General features: G+C 40.0%; 3 protein-coding genes and 1 pseudogene across 3 annotated transcripts; 1 reads left to right on the forward strand and 3 right to left on the reverse strand.

The window, feature by feature from the left end:
• Window positions 1-508: 508 nt before the first annotated feature.
• MTK (S-methyl-5-thioribose kinase) lies at window positions 509-6,495 on the forward strand. Its single transcript, XM_089151479.1, has 6 exons — window positions 509-835; window positions 1,725-2,034; window positions 2,829-3,003; window positions 3,146-3,347; window positions 5,184-5,398; window positions 5,937-6,495. Exons 1-6 carry the CDS (start codon window positions 650-652, stop codon window positions 6,094-6,096), a joined length of 1,248 nt encoding a protein of 415 aa, XP_089007605.1. The 5' UTR covers window positions 509-649; the 3' UTR covers window positions 6,097-6,495.
• A 292-nt stretch (window positions 6,496-6,787) lies between these two features.
• On the reverse strand, window positions 6,788-10,058 carry LOC149017154 (putative pentatricopeptide repeat-containing protein At3g15130 pseudogene; annotated as a pseudogene).
• Window positions 10,059-10,850: 792 nt separating this feature from the next.
• LOC149017155 (uncharacterized) lies at window positions 10,851-12,195 on the reverse strand. Its single transcript, XM_089151480.1, has one exon. The coding sequence runs from the start codon at window positions 11,933-11,935 to the stop codon at window positions 11,228-11,230; it is 708 nt and encodes a 235-aa protein (XP_089007606.1). The 5' UTR covers window positions 11,936-12,195; the 3' UTR covers window positions 10,851-11,227.
• Window positions 12,196-14,504: 2,309 nt separating this feature from the next.
• On the reverse strand, window positions 14,505-15,401 carry LOC149017156 (uncharacterized). Its single transcript, XM_089154130.1, has one exon. The coding sequence runs from the start codon at window positions 15,386-15,388 to the stop codon at window positions 14,684-14,686; it is 705 nt and encodes a 234-aa protein (XP_089010256.1). The 5' UTR covers window positions 15,389-15,401; the 3' UTR covers window positions 14,505-14,683.
• Between the last annotated feature and the right edge of the window lie 2,948 nt (window positions 15,402-18,349).

Genomic DNA, 18,349 nt, shown 5'->3' on the forward strand with positions numbered 1-18,349 from the left:
GTTTAATAGAAAAGCTTTGCTTCCTGAAAGGGGAAAAAAAAAATTATCCAACCTTCAATAATTAGGAAATGTTTCATCAAAATAAAACATAAAAAATAAATGGAGCAAAAGTTTGACAATTCTTTTACTCTTATTGAAGTCAAGTGTGTATGAATGGGCTCAACTTCAGCAACTACAGTGAACGGTGGACCGAAGATCTTAATCTTGATTGTTCGTTTCTTAAAAGTGTGTCTCCGACAAGATCTTGGTCGTTCGTTGCTGGTGTTGTGCATTAATAATGTAGCACCCAAGCAATTTTCACTACAAACAGCCGTCTTGTTTTTGACATTTCTAGAAACAGGCTAGGTTCAACGTACCTAGGTTCCATTATTTATTTATAATGGGAAAAAGAAATTCATTAGAAGAAAAGGCGATGGAATCTGAGGATCAAGAAGATAAATGAGGAAAATCGTTTTTTATTTTTTGGTAGAATTATAACTTATTATAAATGACTTTAAAACCGGGCCGTGGTTTTGATTCGCAACCCAAAAGAAACTATAGTATCTACGAAAAAAAACTAAAGTGACAAATTTTCATTTCCTCTTCCTTACTGAAGCATTTCCTGAGTCTCAGCTGACATTGTTAGTAGCAGTCACCGGCGCATCTGTTCATGGAGGCGAGCGGTTTCCGGACATTAGACGAGAAATCGCTTGTGGAATACATAAAGGCGACACCTGCTTTGAGTTCGAAGCTTGGGAACAAATTCGATGATTTACATATTAAAGAAGTCGGAGACGGCAATCTCAATTACGTTTATATCGTTGTTGGGTCTGCTGGTTCTTTCGTCATCAAACAGGTTAGTCTTTTCTTCGTATCTTCTTCATTCGATTTCTCGATCAGGTTCTTGAGTAAAAGGTCCTAACTCGGTCAGTTCATTTTCGACTTTCGGTTGATACTTGATTGTAAGACGAATAATGTCGAGCAGTTTACGTGCTACATACCTGTGGGTTAACTGGGGATCACTACCAGCTGCATCCGACCTGGAGTGCTGAAGTTACTAGTTGAACCCTGAAAATTGTATGGTTCCGATGCCTCGGCGCTCATACATATACAAAACTAGGTCTTCACCCATGAAAAAACCAGAGGTAGTGAGGTTCCATGATAGTATGTTTAGTTTCTTCTTCTGGAGCATTAATTTCCATTTATCTATCCAAGCCGACCATAATTTCAATGCAGGAGAATGGTTGCAGCAATATTAGCTCTTTATAAGAGGAATTGAAATCTTGCATTTATACAGCGTTTGTTTGCCAAAATTTAGGGACTTTTGAGTCATTGGAATTTTTCTTGCTGTCCTTTCATGAAAGTGTACCTTCATTAAATGTCACACTGTTGATTGTTCTTTCTATGCTATTGCGAAAGGATAACTTTTTATTAAATTTAGATACATTTTAGTGTTGATTGATTAAAGGATATACAAATGACTTTCAGTTGGGTTGCCGTGATTAAGTAGATTGCATAGTAATAGTGTTACTTCAAGAAGCCAGTATCCATGCTTGGTCCTTTTTTTTGTTCCACCCTTTTGAAAGGGTAGGGAAATTAAGGGATTTCTTCAGGACTAGTAATTGGACGGATATGCAATAGGTCTATGATACGAGATCATTTCTTCAGTCTATGATATACAACCATTCCTTCTACTTTCTTTTGCTGAATTGTAATCATTGCAACATGGTTTTGAGCGAATGCAGGCTATTCCTTACATCCGTTGCATAGGGGAGGCATGGCCTATGACAAAGGAGCGTGCATATTTTGAGGCAACAACCCTAAAAGAGCATGGTCGCTTATGTGCTGATCATGTACCAGAAATTTATCATTTTGACCGTGCTATGTCCTTGATAGGAATGCGTTACCTGGAACCTCCACATATCATCTTGCGGAAAGGTTTGATTGCTGGAGTTCAATATCCGTTGCTTGCAGAGCACATGTCGGATTATATGGCGAAGACTCTTTTCTTCACATCTCTTCTCTACCTTTCAACTACAGATCACAAACGAGCTGGTAATTTTTTTCTTACATCCTACCTTGATGCAAGTTTTGCAGATTCCTGACCTAGCGTGCGTGGTGTTATTTAATCGCTCACATTACCTATGTTCATTTCATATGATTGCATTTTTCTTTCCCTTGTTCCTGCAGATTCAGCTTTGCATTTCCCTTCACTTGTTCCTCTAGAGTAAACTTTTAATGTCCCTTCAAGATTTTACACATTAGATGGATGGTTCTTTAGTACACCTAGGCTGTTGATTAGGCTGACCTCTTTGTTCATTCTGTAGCCTTTTACATTTCATCACAAACCCATAGCTCAAATAAACTTAAATAAAGATTTTTCCTTGGATTTAGAAAACTACTGTTGGTCTAGTATGGCAATAACCTTGGAGTTTATCTGATAAAAAGCACAAATACAATCCAGGAATGCCATGAAACCCATCGAAGCCACTGTTTCACCCAATTAAGGATTACAGTCAGCTCGAGGATTTCATGGTTACCATCAAACACATTCTTCTCTGGAAATAGCCTTAACTCTTTTGGCTTTAATTCCTCTTGGAGCCTCTCGAATATGAACCCCTTCAAAAATTGATTGATGGGTCGCCCCCGACCAATCCACCAAACAAATGCAATCCAAAAACGCTAGGGTAGACTTGCCTAACCATTTAACTAGTATAGTTTCCAAATTTGATTTAATTAAGCTTAGGTAGTCATTGGTGCTTAATTTTGGAAATGAGTTCTCTTTCTAGTTTTCTATTGTCATTTGTCATAGCTTGATCTGAGAGTTGTGTTCTTCATGCTTTGTGCAGTTGCCGAATTTTGTGGGAATGTGGAATTATGCAGGCTTACTGAGCAGGTTGTTTTCTCAGACCCCTACAGGGTGTCCAAATATAACCGGTGGACTTCTCCTCATCTTGATCATGAAGCTGAGTCAGTTCGAAATGATAACGCTTTGAAGCTTGAAGTTGCTGAGTTGAAAACCATGTACTGTTGTATATTGCTCTGAATGTTCCTTTCATGATTTCAATGACAACGAACTGAATAACATTATAAAAATCAGTTAGAGAGGTCTTTTTTCTTCTTCTTTTTCTATTCATCATAGATTGTAATTATTTTTAACCTGCAGGTTTTGTGAGAGAGCCCAGGCCCTAATCCATGGGGATCTCCATACTGGTTCTGTTATGGTGACTCATGATTCTACTCAGGTTATAGATCCAGAGTTTGCATTTTACGGACCAATGGGATTTGATATAGGTGCCTTTCTTGGAAATTTGTTTTTGTCTTACTTTTCACAAGATGGACATGCTGATCAGGAAGATGACCGCAGAGTATGTAGCACCTTTACTTCTAATAACTTCATGGTTGGTTGTTGAGCCATTTTCTTATGATAAATAAATTTCTTATGCCTGGATGGACTGTGTTCTAATTGTGATTTTATGTCTGAATCAACAGTTTATGATTTTAAGCCATGATTTTTATGCTGATGAAAGTTATTTTTTTGACTGACTTTGACTTTTCACCCAACTCTTTTTTTTTTTTTTTTTGGGTGTTGGGGGGGGGGGGGAGAGAGAGGGGGAGAGAGGGGGAGAGAGAGAGAGAGAGAGTGGGAGGTGATTGTGTGGGGGAGGGTTGGAATGCAGCCTGTTGGATTGGTGAGTTAGAAACTCTTCTGCTTCTAGAAATGCATTAGAAGACCAAATCTTATGGTTTTTAGAAGCCTAAAACTTGGTTCGAATGCAGCCTATTAGAGTGGTGAAATAGAAACGTTTCTGCTTTTAGAAATGCCATAAAAGACCAAATCTGATGGGTTTTTAGACACCTAAGAACTTGGTTTTACAAATTAAGTTTAGAAGGATTAACTGGACTCAAAATAATTTAGACGCTTGAATGGGACTCGACAAGTCGCAAACTAGAAGGCTGACGACTACTTTAGTTCAGTAAGGGGGAGGGTGGCGATCAATAATTCAGTTTGAAGTGTTAGTCATAGGTCTGATATATAGTCAAGAAGGAGCCCACCAAAGAAGAACCTAAGCCAATGGTTGGATGTTATGAACAAGTCCTGTTTCAAAACTAGCAACTTATCTTAAAAAGTAGGAACGCCAATTCCTCACAGATAACAGGACATAAACTGGCCCCACTCTAGATGTTTTTATGGTTTTGCTCGAGATTGGTTGCAGTTCTTGAGATCCTCTTTCTGGCTCATCCATCTATGATACTTATCTTAAAAACTAAGAACGCCAATTCCTCACAGATAACAGGACATAAACCAGCCTCACTCTAGATGTTCTTAAGGTTTTGCTTGAGATTGGTTGCAGTTCTTGAAATCCTTTTTCTGGCTCATCCATCTATGACATTATTGGCAAGTTGGTGTTTGGGGCTGTAGTCTCTTATTTATGGTGGGAGTGCAATCTTAGGAGATGGACCTCCAGCTTTAGGTCCTTAGACTTGATTTTTGGAAAGCCATTTGCTTTGATGTTTCCTCTAGGCTACTATAGAGTTATCCTGTCCCCCTATTGTGGATACCCCCAAAGAACATGCACATTGTTACTTGTTGGAGGTTACTCCCTCTAGCAAATTGTAGGCTGCCCCCCCCCCCCCCCCTTCCCCTTCATTCTTCTTTTTGTTTCTTCTTCTTATAGTTCTATTTAACTAAAAAGAAAAAGAAGCTATGATAACGGCAGCATATTTTTGTGCAGATCTGAGTTGTATCGGAAAAAGATTAATATTAAAAACAGCAAAAATTGAGTAGGTCGAAAATAACTATTTACCATGAGAGCTCCAACAAATTGGGACTCTAATGATCCAACTAGGAATTAAGAATTTGAAACCATAGGGTTGCTTAGGAGACCTGCTGTTACTTCTAGCTCGGATGTATGTCAAGGAGTTAGAAGTTTCAGATTTAGAGATGGAGAATATTTGAAATTAACATAATTGAATTCTTGTCTCTACTCCTTTTTTCGTACTTAAACCAATCATACATCATGATGCAAGTATGCAAATTTTTTTTTAGTATTATGATTGTTACAATTATAGAAAGCAGTTCATGGGTCAGAAAACTCATGTTTTTCACCCTACCCTATTACCTACTCCTTTTGTTAAAGCCAATCATACACTACAATGGGTGGGAGAAGTGAAGTTTCTTGATGAAGTATTGATGTTTGCAGGCAATCAAAAAATGGATCTTGACAACTGTAGAAGAGACATGGAACCTTTTTGAGAAAAAATTTACTGCACTTTGGAACAAACACAAGGATGGACCTGGTGAGCTATATTTTCCTGATATATACAATAGCCCTGAACTTCTGCTGCTTGCACAGAAAAAGTACATGGAGAACTTGTTTCATGACAGCCTTGGGTTTGGTGCTGCAAAAATGATAAGGTGACATGCTTATCCATTCTCTCTGCTTTATTTTCTCTACCTGCAGTTTTGTTTTTCTATTTGGTTGTGAATTGGCATTTGTGGTCACATTTCTTTGGGCTTGTAATAACATTTTTCGTGGGTGTGCTTCTAGCACATTGGGTGGGAGCCTCTATTTAGAGGCATAAAGTCTAAGGTGGGTCAGTGGTTCAATTCTCTGTTCCCTCCACACCTTTCCCTTCCCCTATCCCATCCCCGTTGGGCCAGTGGGCCCCCAGTCACTGACTGGCATAAAAAATGGCCAAAATAATAATAATAATAACATTTTTCTATGTCATAAGATAGGTTTGAAGTGTCATTCACGTTTGAGCTACACTATAAACATTTTCCCAACTTGCAAATGGCCAAAAATATATTGGTTGAACCAAGTAACAAAAAAATGGCATAGTTTTTAACTAGTCCAATGTGGATTTTCATATCAACTGTAGGGAAATGGGGACCAGGTGGAAACAACCTCCCTTTGTGTTTTTACAACTCAACTATTTATGTCAATTTGCAGGAGAATTGTGGGCGTAGCTCATGTTGAGGATTTTGAATCGATCAAGGATGTTAACAGAAGAGCGGACTGTGAGAGCAAAGCTCTCAACTTTGCAAAGACACTTGTGAAGGAAAGACGTGGATTTAAGACCATCAATCAAGTTGTAGCAACCATTCAGTAATTCCAAATGTTACACTACATGATTAGCTGGAATAAATTGTGCTAGTATTTACTCTCCTCAACCGCACCCCCACCTCTTGTCCACCCTCTTCTCTCCCTCCTCTTTTAAAGTGTGATAAAGCTATGTTATATGGTATTATGTCATCATAACATGTAGCTTTTGATTTCTGAGTCTTTAGAGTTATATTATAATTTGCATCCCCTTGGTCTTAATCATGTGCAACTTGTATGTTTTGGATATCAGGCTAATGATCCAGTGCCAGAATGGGGTATTGGAATCCCTGAAAATCTTGATATCATGGCTGCCTAGATTGTTTATTTAGACTGTAGATTCATCAAAATGTTAACTCATGCATATGGAGTGCAATTATGACATACAATCGAGGTGTTTTAAGGGAAATTTAGCTCGATCAATTTATTGTGGTGGCTAGGTGAGTGGAATCAAGCCCTTTCAAAGCTTTCTTTTGTGGCTTGGAGAAATATTGAAATTCTGTGGGGGGACAGAACCGGATTCAGGCCCACCCCGGAGGGGGGGCACAACAGCACAACAAAACGGAGTTTGGAGCCACACCCACCCAAACACAATTTAAAATAGTTCCATAGATTTGAAATCATAAATTTGAAATCTCTAGATATTTGAAATCTCCAAACTCATGTAACCAAACAGGCCCTTACGTGCTTGCTGCCTCAGCTTGACATTTGGGTTTTGTATGTCTAATTCATTTACATTATCATTAATCAGAAAAGCGATTACAGGTTACTGTATCTCCAAATTACTTAAAAAATGGTTTCTCCTCTTTATTTATGTTGAATTTGCTACCAATAATCGGTACATGAGCATTTCCCGTCCTTGAATAAATGAAACCGACGTGAATCTCTTAGCACAATCTCTCTTCCCTCCACCTGAGAAACAAACTTCATCCAGTTATGACAATCTCTGCATATTCTTAGGTTCTTGATTACCCTGATGGCAGCTTTGCTCTTGGAACATTTCTGTAACAGACCCAACGACACTGCCAACTTCTCACTGTGAAAACTCAATATAACTTCCTTCTGCAACTCTTCAACATCATGAAGCACCTCACTAGTCCTTGGGACATAGCCGATTGCTCTACATCTGCTGTCCAACTCTTCTATCTTCTCATAGATCTCCTTCCTCTGTGGGTGAGACACATCTCCAGCCACCAAGATATGCCTCTTGTTTTTTGCTTCTATCCAACTATAGCCAGCTTCCTTTTTCAACCCTTTTTCTCTCATGAATTTCCTCACCCTTGTTGCCTCCTCCCACATGCCTGATGCAGCATAAAGATTTGACAGTAGAATATGGGTAGTCTCATCTTCAGGTTCTGACTCAAGTATCCTGGTTCCAGCATACACACCAAGCTGAAGTTGCTTATGAACATGGCATCCACCAAGTAACACTCTCCAAAGGCTCAAGGAATCACCATGGTTGGGATCAAAGATTGCAGTTCCTGCTTGAACCAATTTTTCAGCACTTTCCAAGTCTCCTAAACGGCTGAACATATCAACCATGCAAGCATAATGCTCAAGGCTTGGCTTTATACCATGATCCTTCCTCATGGAGCTGAAGTAGTGTTTACCTTCATCAATTAGACCTGCATGAGCACAAGCAGTAAGCAATCCAAGGAAGGTTACAGAATTAGGCTTGACATTGTTTTCTTTCATCCTCTTGAAGAGTTGGAGAGATTCATAGGCCATGCCATGATGTGCATACCCTGTGATCATGCTCGTCCAGGAGAAGACATCTTTCCTTCCCATTTTGGAGAATACTTGGGTCGCATCTGCTATGCTTCCACACTTAGAATACATAGATACCAGGGCATTATTGATGGACAACAGACATGCTTCACTGGTACGGCTTCTCTGGTAGCTGTATTTTGTGCAAAAAGCATGAAATTGCTTTCCGAGTTGCAGGGAAACTAATCGACCACAGGCAGTGAGAACTACAGAGAATGTGAAATTATCTAAAGGCAAGCTCTGCTCAATCATATCTAGAAAGATCACGATAGCATCACTAGGCCGCCCGTTCATAGAATATCCATCCATCATTGCATTCCAAGAGCAGGAATCTCTAATGCTCATACTGTCAAAAATCTTCTCGGCATCTGCCATCCGGTTGAACTTTGCATACATTGACAGGATGGCATTGCATGTTGATGAAGCCATTCCTATTGAAGGAGTCCTCCTTACTATATAGCCATGAATCTCTTTTCCTCCTGTGAAATGCTTGGATCCAGATGTTGTTGCAGAAACAAGAACAGTATAAGTATGATCATCTGGCTTAATTCCAGAGAGTTGCATCTCCTTGAAGAGTTTGAAGCAGTTCTCCCACTGCTCATCCTGCTGATATGCTGTCAGCATGGAATTCCAAGTGACCCGATCCTTGAAAGGTGCCCTGTTGAAAACAGCCCTTGCTCTGCCCATTTCCCCGCACTTGGAGTACATGGTGAGCAGCGAATTTGCTATGCTTATTAAACCCTCAAGTCCTGATCGGATCATATAACCATGAATCTCTCTCCCATGCTTTAAAGCTGAAACTCCAGAATTAGCTTTAATCACACTGAGGAAAGTGATGCGGTTTGGTACAACAGATCCAGATCTTAGCATCCTCCGGAAAATGTCTATGGCAGCCTTACTCTCTCCATTCTGTTCATTTGCTGCTATGATAGCATTCCATGACACAACATCCTTCTCGGATATCAAATTGAACGATCGTTCTGCATCTTCCAACTTCTTACACCGGCTGTAAAATGTAACAAGACAATTTCCAACCAGTGTTGTATCAATTAGACCATCTTTGATGATCCTTCCATGAATAACCATTCCATATCTCTCAGCACCCACAGAACAACTAGCATTGAGAATGCTAGCAAAAGTTTGCTGGGTTGGGGATGACAGTCCAGTAGATAGCATAACACCAAAAAGTATAAAGGCTTCATCCAAGCATCCATTTAAGACATGCGCAGCTATTATTGAATTCCAAGACAGGACATCATCCAAGGAAGAGGCAGGAACCTCGTCAAAAACCCGTCTTGCATCATCCAAGAGTCCATAATTGGAGTACACACTTATGAGAGACGCACGCAGCTCGGCATCTTGACCAAGACCAGCCCGTATTAGCCACCCATGGAGTTGTTTGGCAGTTGAAACTTCCCTGAGGAAAGAACTTGCTTTGAGGAGACTACTCAAGGTAAAGCCATTGGGCTTAAAGCCTTCGTCCAACATCTCCTTGAACAAATGAAGCGCTACAAAGGAGTTACCTCGCCAAGAATAAGAAGAAATGATAGTAGACCAAGAGAGTTCATCTCGATAAGGCATTTTATCGAACAGTTTCCGTGCATCATCCAGTCTTCCTTGTTTAGTTAAAGACGAGAGTAGGTGATTATATCCGAAGGTGTTCGGCCGATGACAAGCAAATCCATTGCCGTCTAGCTCAAGTTGTAGTTGCGAGGTCACTTCTAATCGTTCCCGGGTATACGAGTATTGGACACATGAAGGTCTCTGCTTACAGTAATGAAAGATGGAGCTGCCGTTCTGAGAGTTGGGATGGTTCTTAGGTAGTTGGCCAACGGAAGGAGGTATTGGTCTGGCAATTGCAGAAGCAGTTGCCACGGTAGGCATGGTGGGCACAAATGTGTTAAGCGTCCAGTCATAAGGAACGAAATAAGAGCTACGAAGACGAAGGACATTGAAAGGCAAAAAACCAGAGGACTAGATCGCTTGATTTTCATTGATTGAATCCAGACAAACTCGTCCGTTTCTCGAATCGACGTTTTGTATTTTGTCTTCAGATGAGAAATCAACATGTCCCACCGTCCTTCATCCGAAATTCTTTTTTTGTTCTGAAAGGTATTTCTTCTATTCACGTGCCACAAAAGAATTTGAACACTTGATCTCTTACTAAGAGGGTTGGATACTAGATCGACATCCAGTTCAAGCAAAAGCGTGCGTAAGAAGAATTCAAAATGTTGAAGACGGAAAGATACAACATTAGTTATGGAATTCGATCTGTGACACTGACGATCGAGTAGTTATTACTTATTATATGATTTTTTATTTATATATACAATAACAAAATCATAATGGAGCTGGCATTCTGTGCTTTCTTGTTAAGTAGCATACTTGGCCTTGTAATCAGACCTAAGCTGCTCAACCGTCTTCCCCAACAGCTCCTGGAAGAAAGAATCACTGTTACTGGTTCTCATCTTTTTGTTGAGAGCAGCAACAAATCCATCACTGAGGCTATTACAGTAGTCAAGGAAGTAAGCGGTGACGTCGTAGCCTTGGTCCCAACGATTTCTTGCACCCGGTTTCGCCCAGTTGGAAGGTGCATACCCTGCCTTCCACCTCACCTAATCTGCAATTCCTTCGATTAATCCGCGATTGGCCTGTCCGTTGCCATTCCACTGCCACACATGCGTCATTTCATGGTAGAGAACGCCGGTGATCCATTCCATCCATGCTGTTCACGATCATAGTCACGCTCGTCACGCTTTTCTTGTCGGAATCGCCACCAGATGAACTGGTGGCGGATATGAGAGTCTGTTTGCTGTAATCGACGCCAATTTCGTCGGAAGAACAAGGATCTGTGTTGAGTAGCCATCGCTCTGCAGAAGTATCGATTTATTTACATCCCTCTGCAACCATTTGCTTTTATAAATAAATCAAGTGTTGCAGACTTGGAGTCTTCCTCGAATCAAGCCAACCATTTCGCAGACTGGACTATACAACACAAAAAGTTGGTGAAGATCTTACTCTGCTTTTCTTTGGTCTGCATAGGACATTAATTCGTAAGCGTGTTTGACCGATTCAGTTCATATCCGTCTTCTACTCCACCGCAATGCAATGAAGAACAAAGACAATCAAGTCCCTTACAATCTCAACTTTTCCGGACTGTTTTATCCTAGAGAATTTTGAGATGTAGTACAAGTCTTTGATACATTATTGATCATACAACTACATTACGTGCTTAGTTTCTTCGAATCTATGTTGAAGACAGAAACGTACAATCTTATCTATAAAACTCGATGTGATACACATCTATGGGGATTGACTAGTTAATACTACTGTAGTAGTATAAAATTACAGAGGATCGATCATCTCCTCCGTTGTTAATTGGCATACTTGGCCTTGTAATCAAACCAGAGTTGATCCACCGTCTTCCCCAAGAGCTCCTGGAAGAAAGAGTCACTGTAACTGGTTCTCATTTTTCTGTTGAGAGCAGCAACGAATCCAGGATTTAGGGTGCTGAGGTAGTCAAGAAAGTAAGCAGTAACATAGTTACCCTGATCCCATCGAATCCCTTCACCTGGTTTTCCCCAATCCAAAGGCGCATACCCTGCTTTCAACCTCACATAATCTGCAATTCCTTCGATTAAACCACCGTTGGCTTGTCCGTTCCCATTCCACTGCCAAATATGCGTCATTTCTTGGTAGATAAAGCCGGCGACGTTAGTCTTCGCGTCACCGGAGTTGCTGGCGATGTAGTTGGTTCTGACGAACACCACGTTGTTGCTAGTGAAGGTTACTCCAGCGGCGTTAATCACGATCAGGCTCACAGACGATACGCTCTGTCTGTCGGAATCGTTCGTCTGCTGGAAAGTTTCCCAGATATAATTGGTGGCGGAAGCGAGGATCTGTCTGGTATAATCGACGCCAACTTCGTTCTCGAACCAAGTTCTTCCTTCTCCGGTGGCGTTGATGATTACTTGGTATTCCACGGCATTAACGCTCTGAAGTGATGTGGCTGCCATTGTCAATGTCATCACCAACAGTGATAAGTTGAAGAAGACCGAACTCCACTGAGCAGCCATTGGCATGGTGTATGTATCTTATTGTATTATGGAAAATTGCTATGCTACCATATCCCCTTTTATAGACACTCATGTTCCCTGTATCAAGCCACCGATCTCTGCTACCATTGGCTTTTCTTTGTCATTATGCATTCAGACCTAACTCCTTTTCGTCTTCTTTTGGTAGAGCATAGGACCTAGCGTGGATACGTGCTTCACCATTCAATTCATCTCTCTGGGTTTTCTGTAAGTTCAACGAAACCCTCAGAGCCGGATATAGACAAGTGTAAAACAGGAGGTTAGGTTTTTGTATTGAAGCTACACACATTAATCAAATTCACTGAATTTCACTTTGTCTTTCTTTTTTTTATTTTTTTATGAATAAATAAATTCATAAGCATATGGCTGGGTTTTTTTTTTCTTCAGCCAAGAGCAATAGAAGAGAAGGAAGCTCAAAGACTTGTCAAAAAACTAAGTCTTTCTTTCTAGAGACTTAAAATCAATAAGGAAATCTCTCTATCAGCGTGATAATATCCTTAGAAATGCGGTTACTTTTCCTATAGTTACCAGACTCATAAAAAGGAGTTCAAGTTTTAAATCTCAGGAGCATCTCAAGGACATCCATATCGTGTAATGAAGTGGGATCTTAACTTCTAAAAAAAAAGTGCTCACAATTGGAAGAAATAGGAAACAAGAGATGGAGAAGGGGCACATGCGGGATCTTGCTTGGGAAGTGCGTCTGACGTGGTAGTGTCTATGATGCCCGTAATTGAATGCACGTCAAGTGTATCTCATTAAATCTTAACTGCTCACAACACTACGTGCGATCTCTCTATTAGCTTGATAATATCCTTGGAAATGCGGTTACTTTTCCTACAATTATCAGACTCATAAAAAGGAGTTCAAGGTTTCAATCTCAAAAGCACCCTCAAAGACATCCATATCATGTAATGAAGTGGAATCTTGACTTATAGAAAAGGAGTACCCACAATTGGAAATAATGAGGCACAAGAGATGGAGAAGGGGCGCATGCGGGATCTTGCTTGGGAAGTGCGTCTGACATGGTGGTGTCTATGATGCCCGTAATTGAATGCATGTCAAGTGTGTCTCATTAAATCGTAGCTGTCTAAAACACTATATACACATGTAATTAACTTAAGTGAAAAAATCGGTTTTTCTTTAAATTATACCACATATTGAGTATTTAGGATTTAATAGAATTTAGGTGGCACGCATATAACAATAGGCACCACAAGCACCATCACGTCAGATGCGCTACAAAGTGAGATCAGCGTAGAATGACAAGAAATCCATCTCTCCTTCACTCCCTACCCTACTCACAATCCACTAATCGACTTAGGTTGACTTTGACTTTGTTTATTCAAATTTGGTGGGTTTTTGGACGCATTAACCACAAAATTTGTATCTTACCAAAAAAAAAAAAACCACAAAATTTGTAATTTGGGATACTTAGATTTTCCGGTAAGAATCCACCATATAAATAAGTTGAAGACCAGGAAGGACTTCCACCTTATGAGAAATTGTAATTAACTTTATTGGTTGATCCACCAAAATCTAATTGGGCGACATCTTTCGGAGCTTTGATGGGCTCAAATATTGGTGTTTCCGTTGTGGGAATGGGCCTGAACCAGAACAGTTTGGCCAACACAAACTTCGTATGAGGCCCCAAGATAAGCACATGGTCAGCCCATTGAGAACCATATCGTGATGGGCTGGTCCGATCCCATACAATACTTACTTCGCTACTGAGTGGACTCAGCGAGCCACTAAAGCGAATGATTCTCATGCCGTGGCTTCAATGTTTCAACCATGAGTTGGATCACATTGGACATAAAGATATCATGATGGCAAACCCAAAGATAAGAGAATTTGTCCGGTCCATATTCGGAAAAAAATAAATTCTTCTTTTGACTTTTGGTCAATTCTCTTTCCATTTTCTACATTTAGAGAGCTCAATGATTGATAAGCGAATATATGTCAATTCAGAATTGGAACTGAAGACGCTCGCTTCGTACCATATCGGATCCAAATGAATTTCTTTTGTTTTATTTTGATTTTAAGAAATTGGTTCGGATTCTTTTGGATTTTAGACCGAACCATTTGTTGTACAAACCGAATCAAACTTAAACCATAATCAACCCTAAAAGGGTAAAATAGGAATTCTATTATTTTCTGTCTCTTACTGTCTTACTTATCCTCTTAACGCTTGGACAGAACTCGCAGTTTATACTTCTGCTTATTGATGAATTGGACAGAACTCGCAGTTTATACTTCTGCTTATTGTTTCATCAAAAAATTTTTCTTACTTCTCTACCACCAATAGGAGTCCGGATTTGCAACACGTCGGGAAAGCACTCTGTGCCGGGGTCCGGATTTGCAACACGTCGGGAAAGCATTCTGTGCCGAACACAACGGCTTAACCATCACAAAAACCTGTGGACAGAAATGTGTAGTTGGCCACGGTTGCCATGGTGGACAGAGCACTAAGTACGAACACGAAGGATATTGAAAAGCCAAAAACAAGAAGACCAGGCCGTCTGATTCTCGTTTATTCAATCCAGTTCAAGCAAAAGCGTGCGTAAAAAGAATTCAATATGTTGAAAATGCAAAGATACAACATTATTTATGCAACTCGATCTGTGACGCTGAGGATCGAGTAGTTATTGTATGATGTCTTATTTATATATATATATATATATATATATATATATAATAACAAAATCATAACGGTAGCTAGGATCCTGTGCTTTCTGGTTAAGTAGCATACTTGGCCTTGTAATCAGACCAGAGCTGGTCAACCGTCTTCCCCAACAGCTCCTGGAAGAAAGAGTCACTGTAACTGGTTCTCATCTTTTTGTTGAGAGCAGCAACAAATCCATCACTAAGGCTGTTACAGTAGTCAAGGAAGTAAGCGGTGACGTCGTAGCCTTGGTCCCAACGATCTCCTTCACCCGGTTTCACCCAGTGGGAAGGTGCATACCCAGCCTTCAACCTCACGTAATCTGCAATTCCTTCGATTAATCCGCCATTGGCCTGTCCGTTGCCGTTCCACTGCCACACATGCGTCATTTCATGGTAGAGAACGCCGGTGATCTCAGTCTTCACGTCACCGGAGTAGCTCTCGATGTAGTTGGCACTGACGTAGATCTCGTTGTTGCTAGTGTAAGCTACTCCATCCATGCTGTTCACGATCATGGTCACGCTCGTCACGCTTTTCTTGTCGGAATCTGTTGTCTGCTGGAACGTTTGCCAGATGAAATCAGTGGCGGATATCAGAGTCTGTTTGCTGTAATCGACGCCAATTTCGTTAGCAAACCGGTTTCCTCCGGCTGTTCCGGTGGCGTTGTTGATTACTTGGTATTCCACGGCATTGACGCTCTGCAATGCTGTGATTGCCACTACCACTGTCATCACCAGAGGTGATAAGAGGAAGAAGACGGATCTCTGCTGCTTTGCCATCGCTCTGTAGGAGAAGTATTGGATTATTAACATTCTTCTGCTACCATTTGCTTTTATAAACAAAATTAGGTGTTGACTTGGAGTCTTCCTCGAATCAGCCCAGCAATTTCGAAGACTGGACCATTCAACACAGAAGTTGGTGACAATTCTACTCTGCTTTTCTTTGGTCAGCATAAGATTAATTCGGTGTTTGAACATTCAATTCATATCTGTCTCTGGTCCACAGCTACACTAGCTGCTTAGTTTCTTCAAGATCTACTTTGAAGACGGAAACTCGGAAAGATACAATCTTATCAATGGAACTCGATGTGATACAGATCTATGAGTATCAATAGTTAATACTGCAGTAGTATGAAATTACAGAGGATCAAATCAATCTTCTTATCCCTTGTTAATTGGGATACTTGGCCTTGTAATTAGACCAGAGTTGGTCCACCGTCTTCCCCAAGAGCTCCTGCAAGAAAGAGTCACTGTAACTGGTGTTGACTTGGAGTCTTCCCCGAAGCAACCCTGCAATTTCAGAGACTGGACTATTCAACAAAAAAGTTGTTGAAAACCTTAGTCTTCTTGGTCAGCGTAACATTAATTTGTACGCGTGACCATTCAATTCTCGGATAATGCCGTCTGTAAGGGTTTAGGGTCGAACTCAAGACCTCTCCACTGAGAATCATGGATCTTTACCAATCAATCAACCCTGCACCAATTCTAAGATTTTTCTTACAGCAGCGGGAGAGGAGGCAGAAGATTATGCCATGTGTACAAAGCATGATATGACAGTGTTAAATCAAATAACAAGGGTACATATGTAAATTTAATTTTTTTAATTTTTATACTTATTAAAGACTTAACATGTAACAAATTTACAAAATGAAACCCCTGGCTCCCCTCGATCCCAAACCCGTATCTCGCCTTGCTCCATGTCATGATTGGAATAACTGAACTCGGTTCCCCGCAACAATGTCCAATCATTGGTTCTCAACCCTTCTAGCAGTGGAAATTTTAGGTTAGGGTCTGCATTTTCCGGTGATGCATTTCACCAGAGACTGTTTGACACAATGTTATGTGGTGTTTCTTGTCACCATTGTGATGATGATGCGAATTTTGTTAGATCATTTGTTCAGAAATTGTGCCAAAAAATGATGGATTAGAGAGGATGAAGGAGCTTTCGAACTTGTCAGAAGGGTCAGAGACACGAGTTTGCAAAGTGGAGTTGGAAATGAAGAGAAAATTTGAGGTTTTTGAGGAGCTACAATGGGTTCAAGAGATTGCAATTCGAAGAGGAAAATCAACATCAACATGTCCCGTCCGATTTTCGTTGATTGAATCCAGACAAACTCGTCCGTTTCTTGAACCAACGTTTTGTATTTGTCTTCAGATAAGAAATCAACATCAACATGTCTCATCGTCTTTCATTCAAAAAAATTGTTCTGAGACTTGCCTTCTTACTCTTTATATACACTACTACCTTAATTGTATGACCATCCTAACCTAACCAACTTTCAAAATGACATTATAATCCATACCTATTACAAGTAAGTCTCCTATAGACACCAAAGTATGTGTTTGGTAACATTTCCATTCTATGAGACTAGTTCTTTTATAAAACTATTTTTACATGTTTCTGTACTGAAAGACTGTTATTTGTTTAAAAATTAGTGTTTGATAAAATTGTTCTAAGAATAGAAAAAAAACAACTATACAACATGCTGCTGTTTGATAAATTTGTTATAAAAAATATGTTTCAATCATAATATTATATATATATATATATATATATAGAGTCATTATATACATCTATAATATGAAAACCACCCAAGATTATGACCTTATAAAGATTTTAGTTGCTTGGTTATAGAAAACCAGTTGGAGCTCCAAATCATCCAACTATTACTGCTCCAACTCATGCGCCTGAAGAAACTTTTCTTTGCATCTAAGCATCACCAGCAACTTTGCTGTTACATTGCCATCACCCATCACCAAGTCCCTATTTATCTTTTTTTTCTTTTCCAAATGCCTGACCATTGATATACATGGTGATAATTAGAGGGATGGTTATCAGATTCTAACAAGATTCAACTCATAGTTCTCACCATATATCAACCTTTTTTTTTTTTTTTTTTTTGTATCTGAGGATCATCCGAGCAGCGCAAACCCATAATCTCTCCACTGAGAAGTATGAATCTTACCACTTTACCAACCCTACATTGACTATAGATTTGATATTCTGTTCATTTCAAATCCCTGGATTCATGTTAAGGGTTGATCCACCAAAATCATATTGGGCGAGATCTTAGATGGGCTCAAATACTAGAGTTTCCGTTCTGGAAATGGGCCTAAACCAGAACAGTGTGGCCAACACAGCAAACTTCACATCAGGCCCCAAGACAAGCACACGCTCACGCTGAGCCCATTGGGAACCTTATCTTGATAAAAGGGCTGGTCCATTCACATGCAATACATACTTGGCCACTGAGTCGACTCAGTGAGCCACCGATTCCGAAGAAAGCGAATGATTCTGAAAGCGTGGGTGATCACACTGAAAAGGAAGATGATATCAGGATAAGCAAAGTGATAATAATGTAAAAGAAATTTGATTGCAACAACTTAATTAGAGTAGTTCGTAAGGTGGCCAGTTAGTTCAGTGGTATCTCTTCTTTCTAACCGATGGGTGATGGGGACTAACAAGCAAGCAAGCAAGCAAGCCCAAAGGCAACAAAGGTAAGAGAATTTGTCCGGTCCATATTCGGAAAAGGAAAAAAAAATAAATTCTTCTTTTGACTTCTGGTCAATTCTCTCTCCATTTTCTGACATTAGAGAGGATGAGAAAAAGCAAATATGACTCGTTCCAGGCTTAATTATTCAAAGGGGATTGATACGAGAATATATGTATGTCAATTAAATATTGGAACTGAAGGGGTTCGCTCGTTTAGTACCAAATCGGATCCAAATGAAATTCTTTTT

This window comes from Hakea prostrata, chromosome 4, assembly GCF_041222555.1.
Source record: "Hakea prostrata isolate BN-2017 chromosome 4, UWA_Hpros_2, whole genome shotgun sequence".
NCBI classification, from domain to species: Eukaryota; Viridiplantae; Streptophyta; class Magnoliopsida; order Proteales; family Proteaceae; genus Hakea; species Hakea prostrata.